At 41.9% G+C, this 26,453-nt stretch overlaps 1 protein-coding gene across 1 annotated transcript; it reads left to right on the top strand.

The window, feature by feature from the left end:
* The first annotated feature begins 594 nt into the window (after window positions 1-594).
* Window positions 595-20,237, top strand: LOC149285491 (metaxin-3-like). Its single transcript, XM_089495297.1, has 9 exons — window positions 595-663; window positions 5,501-5,570; window positions 7,498-7,574; window positions 12,767-12,859; window positions 13,559-13,741; window positions 14,195-14,271; window positions 15,983-16,140; window positions 18,253-18,341; window positions 20,133-20,237. Exons 1-9 carry the CDS (start codon window positions 595-597, stop codon window positions 20,235-20,237), a joined length of 921 nt encoding a protein of 306 aa, XP_089351423.1.
* Window positions 20,238-26,453: the final 6,216 nt, after the last annotated feature.

The following is a 26,453-nucleotide window of genomic DNA, read 5'->3' as shown; positions in this document are numbered from 1 at the left end:
AGCGGGAAGACGGACGCCTCCCGCTCCCACCGCAGGACTCCGGCAATAAGGTAAGTAAGGATAGGGAGAGGGGTTAGATAGTGAGAAGGGGTGGGGTAGATAATGAGAAGGGGTAGATAATGCGAAGGGGCAGGGGGGGGGGATTTTTTTCCTTTCTTTTTTTGGGGGATGGGGGCGCCAGAGGAGTAGTCCGCACAGGGCGCCAAAACACTTAAGGCCGGCTCTGTTCAACATCATAAGGAATGAATCAGCGTTCCACAGCCCTTCCCTAAAATCGTCAGTAAAGCGAATGTAACAAGCAGCAAATGCGTTACATTTATATAATTAAAACACATTATTTCTCTTTCGTGCCGACAGCCTGACACGGTTAACTCAACGCTGTGACAGCGAGTGACTGCTCTACATGCATTCTATTAGCGACGTGGGCGTGACTGCAGCAGAAGGCGTAGGATGGTTAGTTGCAGCGGCCTGATTGACAGTGTGGGCGTGGTTTAGCCAGTCTCCCTGCGTCTCCTCCTCAGGAGCGTCTCAGGCAGGAAATTCCGGGCTGATGTGAGCCGCCAGCAGCCGGTTTGCCGCCGTCAGACCCCTGTGATGGAGCTCATGTGCTGGGGCGGTGACTGGGGGCTTCCCTCCGTGCACCCCGAGTGCTTGGTTGTGTTGGTAAGGAGCTGCACGATGGGATTCAGCACTTTCACTGCCCTCCGTTTAACCCTTAGCCCGGCAGGTGTTGTGACGTAGTGCAAAGAAATGCGCTGCAACCTCCAGCCCCCTAAAGGTTAATTTCAGTACAGGCGGAAGGGGCTGCGCAGGCAGGTAGTGCCCAGTATACCGACAGCCATCTGCGGCGTTAGGCACATCACACCGTGTCCGGTCAGTACCGCACCGGTCATATGTTGGCCCCTCTGGACTGGCATGCAGTGCGTGATCCTCATCCCACAGCTTCCCGCATGAAGTGTTAACAAGTGAAAGCATCTTGATCAGGTCACTCATTAGAAACTCCAAATAATGGCTGCCAGGTAATGCAAAGACAGCTTAAAACTACCGCGATTTGTAACTACAATAAGTTACATTCAGATGAGCCTCCTGCTAAGTGAACTCCTAGTGGCTGGCTGAGAGTAGTGAGATCTGTCCATCCTTTGATAATAAATATCTAGGAGTATATGGGGGATGGGGGTATTCCACGCACTGGTTTCTAGCATTGACCCCAATATGTGAATGTACCGGTACCGGGTACTTTCTGATGGCTGGAGGAAGGATGTCCTCTGTGGATAATTGTATTTAATGAATGCTGTTTTGTTCATTCATTGGATTTGCTCAGGGAAGTGTTGCTGCGTCCTGTATTCCTTTACCTGTTACTCTTTTACATTGAATGTAATATATTGCTTTGCAATAAGATGGAGGAAGTCACATAACGCACTGTTTGATCAAACCGATGTACATCAGCTAGAAAATGACGGCCTCTATGATATATATTTTTATATATATATATATATATCACACACACCGTAAAATCATTTTAGTCGTAGATCCGCATCCGTTCTGCAGCCAGCCCCATTAAGGTTCTCTACCGTATTAAATCCCCCAGTAGCAGAAAGTGGTAATTCTGTAACTCCTTCTTACATGTTGCGTGTTTGGCTCATGTATGTGCTGTGGTGGGTTTAATAAAAGGAGTATACAGCGTGTTGGCTGCTGCGATCTCCTTACCCTTTATGCTAATGATTGATTTATTTTTTTTTTTACTTGGCAGGCTTAATCTGAGGACTGCTCCCTTTTATTAACGTGCCTTTGTACTTTAAAGAATGTCTTTAGAGTCAAAAGTTATTTAAAAAAAAAAATCCTCACTGGGATTGATAGAGGCATCTTCTAGTAGTTACTGCGTTGGTATCAGGTCTGGGTGACTTGTGTGACCTGTCTATGTGAAACTGCTCCCCGCCACGCTCTTGCCTGCCCTAAGGTATTTAGAAGCATACAGTGCTTTGTCTATGCATGCGCGGCGGGCCAGTTGGCTGGCTTTCTGAAGTCAAGAAGAAGGCCCAGTACAGAAAATCAGACATTTCAAAGGGAAATGCTTTATTCTGAAAGACAGGGATCGGCCAATGTGATGCCTATCCCAATGCAGCACCTGCCGCGTGTATTAAAGCTGTCTCAGTGGGTTCATTGAATCGAGTAGCAAAAAAGGCTTCCAAATGAGCAATAATTTCCTCTTTTTACCAAGTTGGGTAAGTTGCTTCGCGGCATGTTGACATTTTCTTATCTCCCTTTCCATGCCTCTGAATGAAGAAGGCTAGTTACTCTGGGACGTCAGCTGTGCCCAGCCTGTTAATACTCACTTTTGAATGGACCGGCGTTATTAAATAGCACAAATACATACACTCACTGGCCACTTTATTAGGTACACCTTGCGTTAATTCTTTGTGTTAAATTTTCTACAAGATGCTGGAATCATTCCTCAGAGATTTTGGTCCGTATGGACATGGCATCACCCAGTTGCTGCAGATTTGCCGGATACACATCCATGATGCGAATCTCCCTTTCCACCACATCCCAAAGGTGCTCTACTGTTATGAGATCTGGTGACTGTGGAGGCCGTTGGAGTTCAGTGAACTCATTGTCATGTTCAAGAAACCAGTTTGAGATGATGTGAGCTTTGTGACATGGTGCATTATCCTGCTGGAAGAGGATGGGTACACTGGTCATAAAGGGATGATCATGGTCAGCAACAATATGTTTAAACGATGCTCAATTGGTACTAAGGGGCCCAAAGGTGCCAAGGAAATGTCCCCCACACCATTACACCACCACCACCAGCCTGAACCATTGATACAAGGCAGGACGGATCCATGCTTTCATGTTGTTTAGACCACAGTCTGAGCCTGCCATCTGAATGTCGCAGCTGGAATCGAGACTCATCAGACCAGGCAACGTTCTTCCAGTCTTCCATTGTCCATTTTTGGTGAGCCTGTGCCAATTGTAGCCTCAGTTTCGTGTTCTTCGCTGACAGGAGTGGCACCCGGTGTGGTCTTCTGCTGCTGTAGCCCATCTGCTTCAAGGTTCCACATGTTGCGTTCAGAGAGAGTATTCTGCATACCTTGGTTGTAACGAGTGGTTATTTGAGTTACTGTTGCCTTTTCTGTTATTTTGAACCTGTCTGCCCATTCTCCTCTGACATCAACAAAGCATTGCCGTCCACACAACTGCCGCTCACTGGATATTTTCTCTTCTTCAGACCAATTTTTGTAAACCCTAGAAATGCTTGTGCGTGAAAATCCCAGTAGATCAGCAGTTTCTGAAATACTCATACCAGCCCGTCTGGCACCAACAACCATGCCATGTTCAAAGTCACTTAAACGCTCTTTCTTCCCCGTTCTGATGCTTGGTTTGAACTTCAGCAAGTTGTCTTAACCACGCCTACATGCCTAAATGCATTGAGTTGCTTCCATATGATTGGCTGATTAGCTATTTGTGTTAATAAGCAATTGGAACAGGCGAACCTAATAAAGTGGCCAGTGATTGTAAATAAGGCACAAAAGCTGTTGCCAGTTTTTGGTGGCTTGGTGTTCTCAGCAGAACAAGTGACCAGAAGCCTAGACTTGGATGAGGCTGAGGATGATGGCGCTTACACCAGACAATAGCTAGAGGAGGGTAGGTGTTCATACCTCCTGTAACATACTTGTACCTCTTGGCTGCATGTGTCTTTGGCCTTATCGAAACCCTAGTGCTGCTTTTAGGATGTATACATCTAATCCATATAGTACCTATTTTGTGTGCTATAGCTTGGTTTTGTTTAACTATTCACATTTTTTAACACATACCTGCCTCTTGGACAGATTTATACCAGAATTGAAATAGTAAATCAGTGACATAACATGCCTTGTAACGAACAGGGTGCTGTTACCTGAGAAGTTTTCCCTGTAGATCCAAATGTTCCCCCGACACGGCTTAAGAAGGAAGCATTTTGAATCTGGTAATAAAGCCTTATCCTTGTATTCCGCTTTCACATAGAAAGGACAAGAAAGTGATGTTTGCGGTCGGAGATCAGATGACCTCAATGACTTCATTATGCTTAGGAAGAGCTAGACGTCTTCTATGAATGTAGTTAAACGCACCCTGCGGCCATCATGTGCCGGTAGTGATTGCGTTTTCGGCCAGGAACCAGTTATTCTCACCAGTGTCAGAAAAAAAAACAAAAAAACGACCCGGCATGTGATACTCTACATGGACAAACTCATCAGAACCAGAGTAGAGATGCCGGTTTGGTTTGTTAAGCTCGTATGTGTGCGGTTACGATGGCTGACTCTGATTTGTTACAGCTTTTTACAGTAAACGCTGTCCAGATTTTTGGCTGTTGCTTTTTCTTAACGTTTCCCTTTGCAGGCTTCTACATTATTTCACACTTTCTGTATAAGTTTGAATCGCAGACTATTGTGGCTTCTCAAAATCATTACCGCGTATTCCGGTTAATGTCTGTTTTGGGAAGTGATACTCAAATGCAATAAACGCAAAACAAGTCCCCGCACGCAGGGAAGAACGGCGCACTTTGTATGGAAGCATGTTTATTGTTAAACCATAGAGAAGCTTATTGCTTAATGTCGTATTTTATGAGATCCCAAGAAAAACGCTGTGAAGGTTGACTTGGTGGAAAGTCCATGTTTGTCTAGTTCTGATAAGTGTTTTCCTTTCCTTTGTTACATGTTGGTGGGAATATTTGCAGGGATGTTATAGAGCTGCAATGCCCCCATACCTGCCAACATTTCAAATGGCTAGAAGTAGGGTGTTTTTGGTTTAACCCTTTGACATTTTGCTATGTAACCCACTTACACGATTGCGGGACGGGTGATTGAATTTATTTTTACAATGTCGTTTATAAACGCGTTTTTGATTATTTTTATGTATTCAGGTTGTTTCCAGAGCCCTTCTTAAATATTTATTGTATACAATAGCATCATATGTTATGTCCTGGGTATATATATATATTTCTGATTCAGTTGGGAATTTACCCTCCTGATGCAGTATTAAAGCTTTGTTTGTGTAGCACATTGCATACTTGCCAACTTTCCTGGTCCAGTAGACTGGTGTTCCACTGGCTGTACATGCTTAGTGCCCATTTTGCCACAAAACAAGCTTTGTGTGCCGGGGAGTAGCATAAGTGAGACATGATATGAAGCCTGCAGGTGTGTGATGAGCACTGACACAGCGAGCCATGGGCCAGCCTGCTGTGTTGGACTCTCAAATGTCTTTCCGAACATGCGTGACGATCCAAAAGTGGAACAGGAGGATGCGATTTTAGCTGATTTGGCTAATGTGGGCATATTTTGTACACTTCCTTTTGAACAAAATCATAACGAGCTATGATTTGTGGCCTCAATTTCTGGAAGATACTTCTCCTTCTCACAATTCTGATCCCGTTGCCTGTGTGTTTCTGATCTTTGGGGTTTTATGTTTATAGTTGTGCTTGTTGCGTCTGCATATAGCTTACTTCATTTCATTTATTTTCTAGGCATATGCAAGGTTTGCTGGTGCTCCTCTGAAAGTAACCCCTGTCGATTATACATGGGCCACTCCAAAAGGTAATATTTCATTAGCTCTAACAATTAAAATACTTAATACGTGTATCGGCTTGCAGTCATCCAGAACTTCTAGAAGTGGGAGTAGTAAGCTCACGCAGTGCCGGCCCGGCAAGATATGTCATACAAAACCGAGCCACACAAGAAATGTCTGCTTCTGTTGGGGGACTATTGCTGGGTTTTATATCTGAAGTGATTTTTCATGGTTTTGGTGAAATAAGGGTAATAGAAAAATTGGGAAATCTCCAGATTCGGCGTGCAGTCTCTGCTTCTCCTTGTCAGGTTCTTCTTTCTAAAGGCAAGAGAAGTGGTACTTTGCCACACCCACCCCATGTTCCGCCTACTGCCTGCTAAGTTCCCTCCCACTAAAGGATCTCTGGGCCTGACTAGCCACACCCCCTAGCCACACCCCCTAGCCACACCCCTACTAGCCACACCCATACCTAAAGCCATTCCCCTGAAGAGCAAGAGCTTTGCATAGCCTACTGGCTGGACGATTAGAAAGAACAGCGCTTTGGACTAAATTTATTTAAATAAAGTTCCCTGGTTTAGGTCATTTGAAACAAATGCATTTATAATGTATAATTATTTTTCTCCTTAGTAACTCACGAGTCTTTTTGTCCATTTATCTTGCTCATACTATTGCGTTCTGCTGATGATGTATGTGTTTAGGAAATATCGACGACAAGAAGGGTTTTGGTTTAATTAAGCCTTAAGCCGTACAGATTTCTTGCAATCACGGAAGATATTAACTTGAGAGGAACAGGTCGACCAGAAACATTTCTGATTATTGGGTCGTTATTGGTTCCTTATGCTATATCTCACGATGTTCTGGTTAACGTTACACTTTAAGTATGCGTTTAGAAATTAACAGTAACTCCAAACACAATGGCATAGACATTACATAGTTAGGAAAGAACGCTGCTCTTGAGTTTTCTTAGGTGATAGGGGTTTTAAGGAATTGTGTGATCTTTTCCAGAAGTGAGGGGTCTGGTAATAAAACAAAGAACATCTCGATTCTTTTTTTTAATCCTGTGGTTTTCCCAGCAGATGTCCTGGACATTATCTTGGTTTATAATGGATAGACTGTACAAGTATTCTGCTGCCCTCCTCACAGCTCCTGCTTTCTCCCCCGTCTTCTTGTGTTTATCAACTTCCTTCTATTAGCTGATCCTAGATTTTGTGTCCTTGGCACAGGGTGAATAACTTGTTCTGATTTTATTCCTCCTGTCTGGCATATAGTTTGATTACATTACATTGCATGTGGAACCATCTGCGCCTCTCAACTACATAGGGCATAGGACATAGAACATAGGAAGTTCTTGATAGAAGGCAAACCGGGACCCTCTGTTATTGTGTGCCCTGCCCCCCCATTAATAAAGTGGTGTTGAGCGGGCTGCCGCTGGTGAGAGTAAAGCCCTCTTCACAGTTCCGAGTTTATTCGGACTCAACGGCAGCGGCAGACTGATCTTCTCTCCTTCATGAGTAGCGTTTGACTGTTATGTGTTTTTATTTGCGTTATTTTGCCCGTGATACATAATGTAAGTGGCACAAAGGTTTTAAAGTTCAACTTTAGAGCAACAAGTAAATCTTTTTAAATATTGTTGCAAAAAGTAGCACGCTTCACTCGAGGGAATCTCTCATGGGAAAAGTGTCACGAGCGCCACGGCAATTTCCAACCTTTTTCTCTAGCTCTTAATGGCCGCAAACTGGCTACGGTTTTTGGATGTCTCAGTTGGGTGCAGGCATCTAAATTCATTAAACTGCTTTTCAGGCAGCAATGCTTCAAATTTCCTCCCCCCGACAACTGGATTCACGCAGCTTTGTGTTACAGGAAAGCGGATACATGTCTGACTTCTTGTTTGAGTTGATTGCTAATCAGATGAACTGAATTCTAGCTTTTGGTTCTAAGGCTTCGTGTCTCTCGCAGGTGCTCTGCCGGTTTTGGTGTCGGATGGCAAAGTGATAACCCAGCCTGGCAATATCTTAAGCTTTTTAAGGAAGCAGGTGAGTCTCTGTTACTGTGATAGACTGCCCTGTTACACGGTCACACTTGACACTTCAAGCAGGTCCCACACATTGATTATATACCCCAGCTTATACGTATAACATGTTAATCCGGCATGTCAGGATTCAACTCCTGTGCGCTTTCCGGGCATACTCATGCCATACATTTTTAACCAGGCATACATTTTTATTTGTACATGGCATATAAAACTTCACAAAGCCTGCTGAATGGCCATCTCCTAGAGCAGATATACATACAGAACTGTTACCAGCATGCAAAATAATGGTGCAGCAGCAACAAGGTAACACAATCCAAAGAAGATACACATATTTTTCATGAAACATGATTAGCATACTTTTTAATTCAGGGCTGATCTTGAAATGACAAGCCTAATCGGGTTGCATTTATTATCTTGCTATATACCAGTATGTACACACTTCATTGAATATACTGATTACTCAAATGGTATCTCTCCTATTAAATGTGTTTTAGGCCTGATGCCTAGTAGAGTCATTAATATACAAACTACTTGTGGAGAAGCCTGCCGTAAAGATCCGTATAAACCTGTGATATATTCACAATTGATGGCTCTATATGTAGGCTTTGACCTTCACATAAAATGTTTTGTGATATGCTGTAAGAAGCAACAGAACACTTGGGACACGACGTACATGGTTTACCCATTTGTTCTGCATGGAAATTTACCAATATCAGGCTGTTAATATGGTGAATGAATTAGCTTCTAGTATTCATGTTATGGGGTTTAGTCACTAAAGCAGGATTTGGCAAATACATTTGCAGGAGATCTGCAGCTGTGACTCACTGACTTCACATTAAATTATGAAGGGCCAGCCCTGGAGAGCTTTTCTTGCCAGAAGTATTTTGTTAGCCTTTCACAAATCATAGTTAAATCAGTAGAATTTTATAAAAGTCACCAATTGCATTATGCAGGGCCAGCGCACTCCCTCCGCTTTTACAGGAAAACTTGCCAGGGTCGCCCCTTCATAATGCATAATAAAATTGGAACCTTATAACAGCTGTCGTCTTTAAAGAATTTCAAAGGCTTCTGTACTTTCATGGGTTCAACATTATATACGGTATATATCTGCTTATGTTGCTCTTCTGTCCTTGTCCAATTATGTATGAGTCACTGAATGAAGCATTTCAACACACATAAGCAGAAAATATTTCATTCACGTCTTTTCTTTCTGTAATATTTTATTGGGTGTGGCTTGTACATTTTGGGATAGGCTACTGCCAACTACATTGCCTTCTAAGGGCCAAGGAAGAGAACAAAATAATGGGAAATATTTCCTTCAATTTTTTTTTAGCTATAGGCAGGTTTGGCATATCACACTGTTCCAGGTTGTGTGTTTGGTATGATCCACGATCCCTTTTTTCTCTCCTTTTTTTTTTTTTCCTCGCCATGTATTTTGTGTCAGAATGGGATAGAGAAAACCTAAACTAATAGTGATGTGGATTCTTGTATAATTAGCCCTAGTGTAGGTTGAATGGGTTAGTTAGACATGATTTAGTGCCGTAGGTCCCGTTGATGTGAGGCAATAGGGAGTTGTATAAAATTATTTGAAGGTCTCGTGGTCCAACATGAACCGCTCTGGTGAATTCAGAAGGCTGAAGAGGTACGTCCTGTGATACGTTCAATCGAAGAAAAATAAATAGAAAGAAGCAGGACATCGTTGTTTACTGAAAAATATTACCTGCGGTAACTAAATATTGTTTGTTTTAGTTGGGAAGATATTACAATGTAATGTAATTTGGATGTCCCTAAGAATACAGATCTGCTGTAAGGTATCTTGGCTTCTGAGGGACATTGTCACACATTATTAATGATTTCGGGTCTTAGAAGGGCTGGCAGGGGGGAAATTGCCCCATGGGCTGCCCAGAAGACTTTTTATATATGTATATTTGCAATTCCACATGTATGTGGTAGAAATTATGTGATTTCTGTGCTCCTTTTAGGTTTTCTCTCCTATATATTGGCTTATTCTGTAAACTTATTTTGGACAGGGCAGGATAACCGAGCGTGTCGTCTGGCGAATGTATTTTTGTATGTTTAGTTACTGGCCGTTTTGGTGCCGGTTCCTCCCTGTAAGGGGTACAGAATAATACATATCGTTAAGGGGGCACTTTAACGTTCTGCTGTGCAGTAGGGGCAGGTAGGACACCCAGCCCTGTATCTAGCGAGTGCTCCCTTTCTGCTTCTAGAGTTGGCCAGGCGTTGGAGGACAGAACTACATATAAAGCTGTAATATGGGAAATATATTGTCAGTAATTCATATTCGGCAAGGGAGTTTTCCTGCCATTTGGTTATTTGTCATCAGGAATTATTTAGATGTTAAATAACAAAACCCCTCATAAAATAATTCTCTAGTGTGTTACAATATAACCTTATCTGGATGAAGTGTTAGCAGCCCTTTGTTATTGGAATGTTTATTAAATGACCCCAGTTTAAGAAGACTCCTTCCGTATGCAAACCAGATGTGAGTGAAAGGTGTTATTTTAAAGATTTAAGAGTGAGAATGCTTACACTTCTCAAATGTAACTGGCTTCTCTTGTTTTAGCATGTAGGAAAGACATGAAAATAGTTAATATTTGGATTTCTTAAAAATCTGCTGTGCTGGTGTTCCCTTCAACCTACTGAGTTTTTGGAATTTGCGGCACTTAATTTTTGGAGTGAGAAAAGTAGAGTCTCTTTTTGCAAACCACATCAAGGCAGGATAAAAGCAAAATGGGAGCAAAAGGCAAACGTTTACGTCAATAGGAAACCTGAACATAATCTCCGTCAATAGAATAACATTCAGCTCCTCAATGCTGTACAACCCACAGGAGACCACTGGATTGCAGGGAGCTTTTAAAAACAATAGTAAACTCATGATTTATATCAATTAATGTAGTTAAGATTGTGTCTTCTTACATAAGAAAGATCATATTTGTATATCTGAGTAAGAAAGAGGAAAAACATTGAACATTATAGTATCAAAGGCTGCAGGGTACATTTGAAATGTTCAAAGGCAGATGTGGTCAATTTGGTCAACTTTAGCCTGAACTAACCTAGATCCTAAATCAACTGCATACGCATTAAGCCCGTTCCAGCTCCTGCCCCTTCAGGACACGCTGGCATCAAGCCCGTGGTGGCCAGACCAGCATTAGACATGAGATATGCAAGTTTTGGAGATTCTGAGAACTGTCGGCTTAGATATTCACTTTTTCTGTGGCCAGATGAAAATCCTCGTCAATGGGTCCTTTCATCATGGTGGACCCTGCTAAGGTCAAAAAATATTGACATCTGTTTGAGGTCTGAGGGGTGAGCTCCAGAAGCATCCGTGTTGAATTTAGTGGTTGCCCAACTGGAAGCTGGACATACACGCGTATATACATAAACTAGTGTTCAGACGTTTGGGGTCACTTAGAAATGTCCTTGTTTTTCAAAGAAAAGCATTTTGGAAACGGATGAGAAATACAGTGTAGATGTTAATGTAATGTAAATGACTATTGTAGCTGGAAACGGCACAGAGAACCTTTATCACTCCCATCACGCCTGTGTACCAACGGCACATTGTGTTCGCTAATCCAAGTTTAAAAGGCTAATCGATCTTAGAAAACCTTTTTGCAATTATGCTATATTATAAAAAAATATATAAAACTTTCAGTGAACTTTCCACTAGTTAAGGATGTGGTGCCCTTAAAGTCATTAAGGCTATTTGGTCCCTTAAGATGATCTCCAGTCAGACCATGTGCCATTGGCAAAAGTAACAAAAATGATTAATATGTAAAATTTTTATTTAATTGCAAAATAGCTAGTTTGATGCAGTAGGTGACAAATTTGGTTTGGCTCTAGGAGCCAGCAAAAAATGTAGGAGTCGGCTTTTTTGTTTCCCGATCATATTTTTATTTTCATATATTGGCTCCAAGGATGTTTATTGGGGCAAAAAGACATAAAATACACCTTCAGCACTGCACCACTTTGTACAGTACCATGGTTAACCCCTTCATGACAATGTATTTTGCACCTGAAGGACTCAAGCTTGTATGTTTCACAATTATTCCTCTTTTGTGTTTGTGTACCTGTCAAAGATTAAATTATTTCAAAGTTTCACATTAAACCATATTCATGCTAATATTGTGTCCCCACACACACACACACACACTTCTTTTCTTAGTTTTCAACAATTTGGCTGCAGATCTTTCTCCAGTATTTATGGAGCCTTCTGTGGAAGCTGTTAGAAGATCTCACTGTCCAAAGAACCCCTGCTAAAGTATGCTTCCCATAATAATAGGAAAGCTGACAAAGACAAGATCAGAAGCTAAATCACACAATTTATTTACCAACACACATTCACAAAATTTATCTGCTCTGTTTCTAGATGACTGCTTCATCCATTATAAATTGGGGCATGTATCTGTAATATCATACGCTCATGTACACACGTTAACACTAATACACGCACTCTAACACTATATGTTGATGTACACACTCATGCTAGTGCCATACTGTAACATACACAACACCACACTCGTACCCACTCCCACACTATACTTATACACAAATACACACTGACTCTACCCTTTATACACACACAATACCTTACTCCAGCACCATACATACAGTATATAAACATAAACGCTGTCTCTGAATATATAGCAAACACGCTCGCGTACATTCACATACACCACTCCCCATCTTACCTCATAGAAAATAGCTACTTAGCGCCATTGTTAATCCGGCACTGTATGCTTTTCCGCGTGGGGGCTGTGAGGCTTGACACGATGGTAGCCTTTGCAAGTTTTTACCCCCTCTCTGGAAGTGGTTTCTATTCACCATGTCGACTTGGTGCCCGGGAGTATGAGGGTTTTGTTGATTGTTCCGTGTAGATCATTATTCTCTACCGCTTTTACTGGGAGGCCGTTTCCTAATATCTATCTGTAGCGCTGAACAAAATATCAATCTTTTCCTTTAAGCCTTGCCTGCCATTAACTATTAAATGTCCCCCCGTTTCCCTGGATGTGCGGGATCTGTAGAATGGTATAACTTTCATCCTTAGGTGCTGTCTTTAAGAAGCAAAATATTACACAGCAGATTTGTCTTCTACAAAATGCAGCTCCTTTACTACTGGTATAGATATAGAAAATGTTCTCCATCACTCATTTTTTTTTGTTTTTTTTTTTACAGAAATATAATGCAGATTATGTGTTATCAGCAAAGGAAGGGTCTGACACCCTGGCATATATCGCGCTGATCGAGGAGAATATCCTTCCTGCCCTGGTATGTATGAAGCTTCTATTCTGAGAAAGAGCTTTTTTTATTTAAGATACATTTAGTAAAGACTTGCCTTTTTACTTTGGCTCCTGTTCTCTGGGGAAAGGAATGGGGGTGTCCTTTCATCCATAATGATTTTAAGGAAATTTGATGTGCAAATACCTCTTTTCATTTGGTTAAAATACACAGAAACTTCCTAGTGAACCCAGTGAAGACCTTGGCAGTGTGCAGAAAATGAATTCGTTGTTCAGGTTATTCTTAGCCGTGGCTGCTTTTTGGAATTAACCTACTACTTCTGGACCAGCTACTCCCCATAATGGTCACCGCCCATGAATCTTGCTACTTAACGAGACAAAAGTGTCATCTTTTGACTAATATTTATTGATTTATCTAGTGTCCTCGTATTCGGTAGCACTGTACAATGCACTATGGGTCCCTTTTAAGGTCTGTGTGTGATTCTGTCTCTTCTGTTTCGTGTGGCATGTTAGAAGTGGGGCAATGATTCCTTAGGGTTTCTGTGAAGACCCTGAATGTTTAGGTTGTCCTATCTATGCTAGAGTCTGTCTAGAATGTAGACTTTTATTTTGTCTGTCTGAGAACAAGCCTGTTACTACTTTGTGCTTATCGGTCTAGTTTTCCCTAGCTTAGCCTGGTATATATGTACTCTTTTTTTTTTTTTTTTTTTTTTTCTTCTCCACACCACAGTTACACGCATTTTGGGTTGACACAGAAAATTATTCTAATGTGATCCGTCCCTGGTATGCTGCCCGAACCCCTTTCCCGCTGAGTTTCTTCTTGCCTGGGAAGATGTCTCGCGAAGCATTGAACAGAATAATGCTCACCAAAGGCCGGCCGCCATTATACAGCCTGACTGAAGTGGAAGCTCAGGTAACACGGGTTATTCTTCGTACAGAGACCTCGTGTTTAAGGCATGATCCTCTGCACTGTATGTAAAACCTGTGCTAGTAGACGTTGATAAGCCCTTAGTCTTGTAAGGCTTTTTGCTACAGTGGAATTTGTCATTCTTTTTATCAGACACTGTTATGTAGATCTAGTATCTAAATTATTTTTTTCCAGCAATACTTACTCTAGACAAAATTATTTAATTTAGAACAAAAACATAAAAGTGTGACAGGACTGTCAAATCTCTCTTGTAATATTTGATCGTATCTGTAATTATACATTATTGACGAATATAATACATTGTTTTGGGAGTTATAACATGTCACAATGTGGTGGTTCTTTTTTTTTTTTTTTTTTTTTTTTTTTTTTTTTTACCATTCATTCTTGATGATGAATCAACACATATATGTTGTCACTGCAATTCACTTTTATTGATAGGTTTATAAAGAAGCCAAAGAATGTCTCAATCTTCTGTCCAATCGATTGGCATCATCACAGTTCTTTTTTGGAGACACGTGAGTTGTAAAAATAATAATGAAATGCAGTACATTAGAAGTAGAATACTTCATCTGTCTTTACGTAGCAGGAAGGAGTCGGGGTTTGCTCTTGTTTCTCATTTCATGGTTGCAGATTTCTAGTTGACTTCTTGATATTCTGTGTTGATTTGATAATTTAGCTTGTTATTAGGTAGCTCACTTATTAGTATGTCAGGATTGAAGCTCATGCCTTACTCCTCGTGCCAAGTAGTGCGGTTTTATAGCTTCTCACAGAGTCCAATGATGGTGTGATAAATAAATGGGCACGCTTAAAAAGGAGATGTCCAAGATAGACGTGTAGCTAGAGGCACCTTTCCAGTCAATGCATGCACACCATTCATACTGACCTCATGGTTTTATATTACTTTTTTCACTTTTCAGTCTACATATTACTTATTACAAATGAATTTGGTTCTTTATAGCAATTATCCTATAAAAAAGGACATGCTTGGTGTTGGTGGAAGGTGGTCTAATAATCTAATTAGTATCATTATTACCCAGGTTCAGTTGAAGTGTGCATGTGAAAGATAAATGAAGGTTGTCTAAAAATAGCCAGTATAAGATTAAGATTGGGTTAGGTGAGTCCTTTTTAAAATATGGGAGAAAAAAATCAAGAATTTAAGAATCTCTGAAAGGGAGACCCCAGCACTTTAATGCAGGGCTCGACAAATCCCAGACGCCAGGTCGCCATGGCGACTCAGAATTTTGTCCTGGCGCCTAGGAGTTTGTCAGCCTCTTACATCCACAAAAAAATGCCCCCGCGTCACCACGCAGGGGCGCTGCTGCTGTCTGCCCAGGAGTCTGGGCAGACAGCACAGCCACTCAGAGCCCGCCCCGAGCCTGAGATCCCTCCCACAGAGTGATCCTGTAGGCTGAAACCGCGATTGCAGGAAAACCTGCAATAGCGTTTTCAGCTGCCACAGGCAGCTTCAGGAAAGGGGGTTCAGTGTTGATTGGGTCCCCACACAAGTGTGGGGACCTGACACAACATCCCCCTGCTGCCTGATCGCTCCATGAGAGCGACAGGGCAGCGTTAACCCCTTCAATGCCGCGATCGCGGCATTTAGGGGTTAATTCCCGTTTTGTAAGGGGCTTTGCTGCTGGTGGTCTGCCTGGAAGCCCAGGCAGACCAGCAACAGCAAAAACGAGCCCCCACAAGCCCTTTGACTCCTATAGGAATGGAAGCCTACAGCAGTCATCAGAGACTCCCCCCTGCAATGGCTGGTCTACAGAGGCAGCTTCAGGGACAGGAGGAGAGGGTTCTTTGGTCTCCACATGAGTGTGGAGACCAGCCCCAACACCCCCCTGCTGCCTGATCGCTCCATGAGAGCGGCAGTGCAGCGTTAACCCCTTAAATTCCACAGTTGTCTATAACACATTCGTGGCGTTGCAGGGGTTAACATTTGTCCCCCTTTGCACACGTGTGTAAAATATTCCCACGGATTTCTCGCGTGTGTGAAATATTCCCACGGATTTCTCGCGTGTGTAAAATATTCCCACGGATTTCCAATTGACTTTACTGCGACTGATAGAAAGCCAGGTTAGGGTTACTCAGAGCTCTTCAATATGCGTTCTTCTATAGAAGGGGTGTCGGGGACATAAGTCTCTTTTAAATATGGTTTCTTGCTTTTCGGATTTTTGTGATATTTAGAGCAGAAAATATTCATTTTTTTTATATTTTTTTTTACAGGCCCACGTCCTTGGATGCCTTTGTATTTGGATTTCTTGCTCCTCTTTACAAAGTCCACCTTCCCAAAGTCAATTTACAAGAACACTTGAAGCAGCTTACTAACTTGTGTCAATTCATTGACAACATTCTTAGCCGCTATTTCATGGCGCACACAACAGGTATGCACAAAGTGATCCATGAATTAAATAGTTAATACCTACATTGTGTGCGTGAGAGCTTTTAAAGCTAAGCCTTACCTGGATAGCTGCGATCCACAGTGGCACTAACATTTTAAGAAGCTGCTTATGGCCCCTTGGTCTAAGGGACCCCCTCAAAAGATGTGGGGGGCTGTTAAACAGAATCCTCCTAAAGTTGTATCTTTTTATTTAAAATAAAACCTGTAATGTTTATTTAGTGATATAACTTTAAGCATGGAAAATGAGAGAGCCTGAAATGTAATTGGGGAAAAAAAAACTTCCAGACTTTCAGACCCAGGACACAAATTTTATAATTAGTACGACTACGTTTTTAAGGCAAATGTTGCAGTATAACAATTGTGTCAAACCCTCATCCAACCCAAAATGAATCGGGGTCTCCCAAAAAAAGTCTAACTTGGGGGGAACGTATGCTTCCTGCACGGGTTCTGTAGCGCAAAGTGAGCAGAACTCCAGTAGAAGTCGATATAAGTAGTGATCTGATCCAATGTATTCTAGCTGAACATTGATGTTTGACTTGGATACGCAGAAATAAACCGCTTCAGCTTCCATTGGCTCCAGTTGGACCGCTACAGAGAGAGTGCAGCCAGCATTATACTTACTGGCTTCAGTAGCCGCAGCTATGGGAAGTAAAGAAAGTCTGCTCTAACTTGCATGTAATAACTAAATACCGTATATGCATGAAAAATTTAAAAACACAGGGGACTTAAATGTTTAGTGACCAGTTTGCTTCATTCTTTACTGTCCTATTTGCCATTCCAGTTATTTTGCGGAATATTAGGTTTTGGGGAAATGCATTAAGGCAAGTTTCTCAATATTGTTGATTTCCTAGATAGAATTATATCACAAATGTTGTTGTTTATTCATAGTGAAAAGTGCCCCATATTTTTTTTTGCGGGAGCACGCATTTTTAGCATGTATTCATGTGACCCAAAAGGAATACATTCATAGGCTTTAAATCTCTTCCTTGCTGAAGCTTTAGTTCTGCCTGTATTTTAACACGTGTGTTTTGGATATGTTATAGACCAGGGGTCCTCAAACTACGGCCCACCGGGTCCTCAAAATTTACCCGGCCCACCGGGTGTTTTTGCCTCAGGACATCCATGTGTTCCGAAAGACTCTTTCGAAACACAAGGATGCCTCTGTGAAGTCCCTGCGGCACGCGTTTACTTTAAAAACACGGGGACCGCCGGGAGCAGGCGCACGCAGCGACGTCACTGACGTCCCATGCGTGCACCCATGGCAACCGAGCGCCGCAATATGCTCAGCAGTGAAACAGCCGGCACCAGCAAGCGGCTTTTAAACACTGATGCGGAGGAGAGAGAGGGGCGCCTAGCGCCTCCCCCGCATCCAAAAAAAGAAGACAGCCTTTAAAAGCCGCTCGCTGGTGCCCGCTGCTTCACTGCTGGGCGCCAAAATATGACGTCATATTACGGCGCTCAGCAGTGAAGCAGCGGGCACCAGCGAGCGGTGCAGGAAGAAAGAAGCATCGTGCTCCCGTCGCTGGACTTCAAGGTGAGGGGGGGGATATATAGTGGGGGGGGGAGGTATATAATGGCTAGGGGGGAGAGGGTATATAGTGGGTAGGGGGGAGAGGATATATAATGGGTAGGGGGGAGAGGATATATAATGGGTAAGGGGGGAGAGGATATATATAGTGGGTAAGGGGGGAGAGGATATATAGTGGGTAAGGGGGGAGAGGATATATAGTGGGTAGGGGGGAGAGGATATATAGTGGCTAGGGGGGAGAGGGTATATAGTGGGTGGGAGAATATATAGTGGGTAGGGGGGGAGGGTATATTTGTTGATTTTAACTTTACTTGTTCTTCATTTTAAATATTGTATTTATTCCCGTTTTGTTTCTTCACTTCAAAATAAGATATATGCAGTGTGCATAGGTATTTGTTCAGTTTCTTTTTTTTAACGATAGTCCGGCCCTCCAACGGTCTGAGATACCGTGAACTGGCCCCCTGTTTAAAAAGTTTGAGGACCCCTGTTATAGACCTTCTGTTCTAACCGTCTCACTTCTTATTAACCACAATTCTGCTTTCACCTGTCTTTATCTTGGCTGTATAGACACATCTCCTGCTTGCCAAGAAGCCTTAGATGCCAATCTGCAGAAACTCACACAGCTTGTAACCAAGGAGTCCAACCTAATAGAAAAGGTCATTAGTGCTCTTTAATATCTTTTCTAATCACTAATCTATATACAGAGAAAATATTAAAGTAAACCTCTGGAGTTCCGCACCTTATTTCCAACCAAAGTGCTGTGAGCTTGGTGTGATCACGTAGTCTCTTCTGTCCTCCACCACCGAATGCCAACCTTCCTTGTAACAAGCGTCTGGTATAGCAATTATGGCTACTACATATTTCTGGAATTAAAGTAACCCCCTGGTGCGAGCGCCCTGTAGTGACCATGTGCCACAGCCGAGCAGGTATACACAATGTGTATTTTTTATCACTTCTCCTTATTGCAGATAAGTTTGTATGGAAGCGGTGTTCTTGCCAAGTAGCAATAATACACCTAACACCTGACTGAAAACAAGTCCTGAGATGAATGCCGATGAAACATACCAGAAAAATTCCCTCCACGTCTGTTAAGGCTATTGTAGCTAAGCCACAATTACCCATAAGAAGTTATCTGGTATATGATTCCAGTTTTCCTGGAACTAAAGCTTTATAAAGAACACAACAATAAACCGTATTTGTTGGAGCGTCTTTCGTTATTGCGCAAGCCCCGTGGGTGCTTTCTTAGCTGTGTATCCACTGTTTTGGGTATACGCTAATGGAGATATAAACATGGCAAGACCTCTTACTCTTGTACGTGTGATGTGATTTATTCAGCGATGTGAATCTGAACAAAGCTTTCTTTGTACAGATCTGGCATGTTGTGTTGATTATATTTGAAAGAAGTCATATTTTCCAATAGAACAAACAATACCCGTATTTAAGCCGTTATTCTGCTTTTGGATGAATAACTTCAGCTCCTTGACATGTGGCTGTCCTTTTATATCGAGCTTGGTTGTTTTTAAAGGTATCTTGGAAGTGTTTTGTGGGGCTCTCTGGCAACTTAGAACTATTGCTTGAATGTTTGTTTTTCGTTAAATCCATAGCGCATGTTTAGAAGCGGATGTGTCTGGAGGATGGGGTGTGGATCCCCCTAACCATTCTCAAATGTTGTTATTAAGACATCATAATTAAGAACAAGCTAGCCACTATCTGGCGATACTTTTAGCCAATTGGTGTGTGTGTGTGTTTGATATGGTTGACGCATTCTGTTTAATCCGTCATGAGAGAATTTCGATCCAGAGATGTGTATCTGCCTACAGACCCCTGAAGAATGCACTTTTATAATACGCCTTCAAACTGTTTGTCCCTTTTGTTTTAACAGCTGGTAGTTTATTGGTGTTTTTATGGGCTTTCAATCTGTGGCCTCCGTACAAGTGATGGATTTGTTGATCGTACTGCTAGGTAGTGGGTACAGATCTGTGTTATGACTCTTCATTTGTAAAGTGCGAAGGGAACAGATCTATGCAATATTCTGCAGCTTATATTCGCAAGCTGGTGCTCTGAGAACTTCTTGGGAAGGAAAGCTATGGAGAAGCTTCCAGGTTGATGTGACACGAGGCAGAGTTACTACATTGCGAAATGCATAATCCAACTGAATGCGAATACAGAGTTGGCCCTTGATGGTTTTAAAGACATGGCTAAAATCTCATAACAAGCACACTTCATCTGACTCTTCATTCACTCTAGTTCCTGACTCTTATTCTTTCCTCACTGTATTTGTGGAGCCGCACCCCCAGAGACAGACACTAAAGAAATGATCCTTAGCCTAGAGAGAGGGGAAAACCAATGCATAAACCAAATCCCAGGACAGTTTTGATGTCATTTGTTCTTAATGATTTATACAGCTGTATACATATGTTGCTAAAGTTGGAATGTGTTATTTACAGATGGACGACAATCTTCGTAAGAGCCCGCAAAACCGTCCCCGGAAATTAACCGCATTAAAGCAAGCCAGTGAGACGGGGAACTCGGCCGAGCACATCACACCCTGACACCTCCGCTTTCTTGCTTTTGCTGATAAATGTCGATAACTAAAATGTACGGTACGTTCAGACATACGAATGCTAAAGGGAGTTCTCTTCTGAAAGATTGTGCTTTCTGTATTGGTGTGATGATGATGACCTCATGAGTGATATGCAATGCCAACATAAAAAAATGGTATTGGCAGAATGGAGTAAGGGCACATGGCTCAGTATGGATTCTGAGCAGTTAATATGATTGCACTGAGAGCTTAGCTAGTTTAATGTTGTATATAATATTAAACCGAAAACAAAAAAACACCAATAAATGATTTCCTATTTTTATAACAAATATAAATTTTGTGAAATACGCCAGACATTATAATATATATCCTCAAATATTAATGTGGTTCAGAGAACACATATTACTGTTAGGTTCAAGTGTTCTGTAATAATTTGAACCAACATTAATATATAATATATATATATAAGTATTCCCAGCATCTGTAATAATATTGAAGTATTGTGCATTATTTATATAATAGTTTATTAAATTCTGATAACGCTCCACAATTTTTAGCATTTACAGAAAAGCATATACAGTATTTAGTATAAATGTTAACATTATTGTATTATGCATGCAGTTACACGCTTATGCTTTATATATAACTGTGTTTTATTTTACTGTAGTCTTTATAGTCCTATATTAATACAAACTCTACTAAAACCCAAAAAGGTTAGAAAAAAGAAAATCCGAATCTCAGGTATGCAGGCACAAATTTACCATAATTTCTTTGGGTAAAAAAATTAAGTACGTGTGTGTAGTACACACCCACTCCAGGTAGCGTCACTCACACTCACTTATATGTTCTCACAAGGACTGTACACAAATGCAAGCTCACTCCATACATAATGCACACATCTACACTTTGGACACGCTCCCAGCTTACCTACCTTTTTGGAGGCTTTCGTCTCATCTCCTTTCAAGGGATATGACAAGACAAGAATTGACAGACTAAGACAAACCGATACATTTGGTGGAGAGAGCCCTGCTCGCAAGCTTACAATCTAGAGGGAAATGGGGTGACAAACATAAGGCATAGAGAAAGGGTGAGAGGTATTGTGCTGGTTGTATCGATGACAAGGAAGTTCTAGCAGCTAAGATGATATGCTTCTCTGAAGAAGTGGGTTTTTAGATGTTTCTTGAATGTTGGGAGGGAGGGACAATGCTGAAGGTTCCTTGGGAGAAGATTCCAGAGATATGGGGCAGCTCGAGTGAAATCTTGTAGACGGGAAAAGGAAGAGGTGATGAGTGAGGAGGAGAGCCTTAGCCCATGGGAGGAACGTAGGGATCGAGTAGGAGAGTATTTGCTAATGAGGTCAGAAATGTACGGAGGAGCAGTATTATGGATGGCCTTATATGTCAGTACCAGGATCTTAAATTTAATTCTAAAGGTAATTGGGAGCCAGTGGAGGGTTTCACAGAGGGGGGAAGCAGAAGAGGAGCGACGTGCAAGGAAGATGAGCCTAGCAGCCGCATTAAGGATAGACTGTAGAGGAGAGAGTCGAGACAGTGGAGTGCCAACCAGAAGAGTGTTGCAGTAGTCAAGACGGGAAATAAGGGAATGAACCAGGGTTTTTGTGGATTCTTGGGTGAGGAATGGGCGGATACGAGAGATTTTTTTAGGTGCAAGCGGCAGGATCTGGTGAGGGACTGAATGTGAGGGATGAAGGAGAGGTTTGAGTCAAGGATGACCCCAAGGCATCGGGCCTGGTTAGTAGGAGAGATAGTCGTGTTGTTAATGGTGATAGAGAATTCAGGTAGTGGAGTGGAGATGGAGAGAGGGAAGATAATGAGTTCAGTTTTAGAAAGATTAAGTTTCAGGTAGTGTTGTGACATCCATGAAGAAATAACAGACAAGCAATTGGTAATACGGGACAGGAGAGATGGAGAGAGATCAGGAGAAGACAGGTAGATTTGGGTATCATCTGCATATAGGTGATACTGGAGGCCAAATGAGTTGATTAGTTTGCCAAGAGAGGAAGTATAAAGAGAGAACAGCAGAGGGCCAAGGACTGAACCTTGGGGGACACCAACCGAAAGTGGAAGGGGCGATGATGTCTTGCCAGAGAAGTTGACAGAGAAGGAACGGTTAGACAGATATGAGGAGATCCAGGAGAGAGCTGTATCTCGAATGCCTATAGAAGCAAGTGAGTCTAGAAGAAGGTGGTGATCAACAGTATCGAAAGCAGCAGATAGATCCAGTAGAATTAGAATAGAGTAGTGACCTTTTGCTTTGGCAGAGAGCAAGTCATTGGAGACTTTTGTTAGAGCTGTTTCAGTAGAGTGAAGGGGTTTGAAACCAGACTGTAGAGGGTCAAGGAGGGAATTAGAGGAGAGGAAGTTAATGAGGCGGTTGTACACAATCCGTTCAATCCGTTCAAGCAGCTTAGAGGTAAAAGGAAGCAGAGAGATAGGGCGGTAGTTAGACAAACAGACGGGATCTGAGGAAGGATTCTTTAGAATTGGTGTGATTAGCGCATGCTTGAAGGCAGATGGTACAGTTCCAGATGATAGAGAAAGATTAAATAGGTGGGTAAGTGATGGACCAAGGGATGGATATAGAGACTTTGTAAGGTGTGAAGGGATGGGGTCAAGGGGACAGGTTGTTGGGTGAGAGGAAGAAAGAAGAGTGGCTATCTCTTCTTCGGTTGTAGGGGAAAAGGCAGTTAGTATAGTAGGAGTGGAGAGAGTGGTGTAGGAGGGAGTTGTAAGGAAGAGAGGTCTTTTCTAATAGTCTCGATCTTCTCTTTGAAGTGGGGGCAGCAAGATCTTGGGCAGTGAGAGAGGTTTGTGGTGTGGGTGTGGAGGGACAGAGAAGGGAGTTGAAAGTAGAAAAAAGGCGTCGTGGGTTGGAAGAAAGAGAGGATATGAGAGTGGAGAAGTAGAGCTGTTTGGTGAGAGAGAGGGCAGAGTTGTAGGTGTGGAGCATGAATTTATAATGAGTAAAGTCTTCGCTGGATTTGGATTTTCTGAAATAACGCTCAGCCGTGCGGCAGCACTTCTGAAGAAACCGTGTGGTTTTGGTATGCCATGGTTGGCGTTTAAATTGTCGGGGGTAACTTGTAGTAATTGGAGCTATGGTGTCGAGGGATGAAGCAAGTGTGTTGTTATAAAAAGAGGCTGCTGTGTCTGGGCAGGAAAGGGTTAACATGGAAGGTAAGAGAGGTTCAAGTGAGGCTGACAGTTGGGTAATGGTATTGTCTGGTAATGGCCTACAAGTATGAGGTGAACGCTGTAAGTGTGTCTTGTTAGGGGTTAGCACTGGAGAAAAGGATAGAAGGTGGTGGTCAGACAGAGGGAACGGGTAGATGGAGAAGTCTGAAAGGGAGCATGATCTGGAGAAAACCAGATCAAGTGAGTGTCCCTCGGTGTGCGTAGGGGAATTAGTCCATTGAGAGAGACCAGAGGAGGATGTCAGGGAGAGGAGTTTGGAGCTAGCAGAGTTGTTAGATATATCTAGAGGAATGTTAGTCACCCAGAATAAGACAGGGGATATTAGGAGAGAGGAAGAAAGGGAGCTCCCTTCGCTGCATGCTAAGTGCGAGAGCTGGGATATGACATCATCACTCCGCGATCATCACTTTGCTGGTGGGTGGGGGGACAGATGCAGGCAGCATGTAAAGGTGTTTTTTTTGTTTTGGTTTTTTTTTGTCCCCACCTCCCATTAATCTTGCATGATATGCGCCCCCCTTATCAAGACACTTAAAAAGGGGGTAAATGGTGCGTATTATACCTGAGATTGTAAAACATTGTGTCTTGTTAGAAAGTCCCCACATGTTTCCTCTTTAACCACTTGACCTCATTCAGGTTGAAGGTATGTTGTTGCGCAGATGGGTCTCGGCAAGATGTAATTCTGTACCTGACAACATGGAGCAGATCCCAGGGCTCCCTAATGCCACAGCAGCGATCGGATCCCCTAACCCCAGGTGTCACTCCTGCCATAATACTTTTATTTCTGCGCCCCTTGAACGGTTTCTTCCCCTTTTATGGACTGTTGCTCCTTTATAATAAGTTACAGACTTCGTTGTCCAGATGGAATGCCTGCATCTACACGGTAAAGCTGTTGATGTTTGTGTTCTGCGTCACAGCATACCTTGTAAATTAAATCTATGTCTAGTCTATGAATAAACTCAATCGAACCCTGCCTCTAGAGGCCAAAGCAGCTGGAGTCGTCTGTCCCCTGTGTCTGCAGGGCTATCCGATTCAGTGTAATGATGCTCACAGCAAAAGTGATGTTACAATAAAACAATGTTTGAAAGCCAGAAATTCTGTTTGATGCCAACACCAAAGGATCACCGGCGAGAGCAATACAAACACTACAAACTCTGTCCCTTCTGTGTATCTGAAGTTGCGAGCAGTCCTAACAAGGTACCGGTCAGGATATCCAGTGGTCAGGGTTTTCTTGACCAAAGTGGACCATTGTCTATTATTGAGGTTGATGGTTAGCTCTAAACATTAGTTCAGCCAGGGCTATTTTGCAGTTTAATGGTTCCGTAATATAGATTATTCTATATAAGGGAGCATATCTATAGGCCAATGGGATGACAAATTGCTTTATTCTTATATTTTAAAAAAAAATTAATAACATTACAAAATGAAAGTTGTGTTCTTGGAAGCCTGATATTTAATTATTTATTTAATAAGTGATTAAAATCTCAAAAGCCACCAAGTGAATTTTATATGCTTTATGTAATAAATGTCTGAACAATAAATTTTGATATTTGTGATATTTACTTTTGCAGTACAGATTATATAATTTTGTGTATAAATGTCTTTTGCGGATAGTAGCATTACTTGCTTGTGTATATGCTTAAACTGAAATATATCCTGAAATGGTATTTGTTAAACAGTATAAAATCCAAGACTAGATTGAGTTCCCGTTACTGGACGTACCTCGATGAAGCCCGCAAATCCCGATGGACGTACTCCCACTTGGCTTCCTGAGGAAGATTGTTTAACCCAATGAAACGCTGTATTGTTTAATTGCAAAAAATTGCTTCTACAAAAGCTACTTATTTTCCCATTAGCCATCAAGGGAAAATGTGGTTTGTAAATCAGTTTTTTTTTTTTGTTGGTGCCAAATATCATATATATAATTTTAATAATCGCAGAAGATCATGAGGCGCATGCAGTTGTTTGTTCATTACTGTGGTGTCTGCATCTTCTGAAAGAAGATCTAAGCTTACCCTACACAATGTATAGTTCATATGAGGGGATTTCTTGCAAATCAGATTGAAGTATGCATTATTCGGGACCATCTTAGGCCTTCTTGCAAAACACATTAGCCAGGGTTGGCCCTTCATAATGCATAATGATATGACATGCAGAATCGTTCTACTCCATATCCTGAAGCAGAATTTAATTAATGCGATATACAAATGGTTGGTAAAGATCAACACTATTCAAACACTAAAATGTGCTTCCCATCTGGTTTTCTTTGACAGGTGGAAATGTCATTAGCTGTCTGGGTGTTTTAGGGTTCATATGAGAAGCACAAAAAGTCCCTGATGCAAATTTTGAAATTCCTTGTATCTTGCATAAGAACATAAAATTACAGAAACCTGAAAAAACAATTGAACTATGCAAATAAACGATATACTGATTTATTATTTTGTCAATGCTTATTTCCCATAAGCCTCAACAGTAAGCTAAAAAATATGCAGCTGGAAAAGCGGTTATTAGGCAAAAAAAATTTTACATCTCATTTTTCTAAATTACATAAATGTGCAATATTTAAATGATATTAAGATTTCCCTCCCCCCCCCCCCATCAACCTTGAAGACATCTGCTCTCTGGCTTTCAGATTGCGTTTTCCACTCAGGCCTGCTGAAGATCTTAGCAAAGCTAATGGGTTTACCATTGTGAGTGATGCTGGATGCCAGTGAGCAGGGAAAGGTTTGGCTCCCTGCTGCCAGGACCCAGCTCTCCCTGTACATCAAAAGCCGCATGTCAGTTTGTGTTTTGTATTCCCTTGAAAAGGTCTCAAGGTTATGTAAACTTATAATGGCAAAACAAATGGCCATCGTTGTTGGGTAGACCTCTATCTCGGGTTTGTTTCAGCTTAGTGACAATGTCTCGACTGTGTAATGTGGTTCTATGTTTCCTTTATCTAAAGATGGAGCCTGTGTATCACCTAATGGGTACGCAATGAGGTAATAACTCAATATCAACAATGGGCTTTCTTA

The sequence above is a fragment of the Sceloporus occidentalis genome, unplaced genomic scaffold (genome assembly GCF_023333645.1).
Source record: "Sceloporus occidentalis isolate IW3139 unplaced genomic scaffold, rSceOcc1.0.p SCAF_78, whole genome shotgun sequence".
Lineage (NCBI taxonomy): Eukaryota > Metazoa > Chordata > Lepidosauria > Squamata > Phrynosomatidae > Sceloporus > Sceloporus occidentalis.
Note: the sequence above shows the minus strand (reverse complement) of the source record. Positions and strands in the feature narration are given on the sequence as shown.

Excerpts from the sequence above, each read along its gene's own strand:
- LOC149285491 (XM_089495297.1), top strand. The coding sequence starts at position 595 with ATGGAGCTCATGTGCTGGGGCGGTGACTGGGGGCTTCCCTCCGTGCAC. Across the intron at positions 13,742-14,194 it reads TGACTGAAGTGGAAGCTCAG|GTTTATAAAGAAGCCAAAGA; the intron begins GTAACACGGGTT and ends TTTTATTGATAG. Across the intron at positions 18,342-20,132 it reads AGTCCAACCTAATAGAAAAG|ATGGACGACAATCTTCGTAA; the intron begins GTCATTAGTGCT and ends TGTTATTTACAG.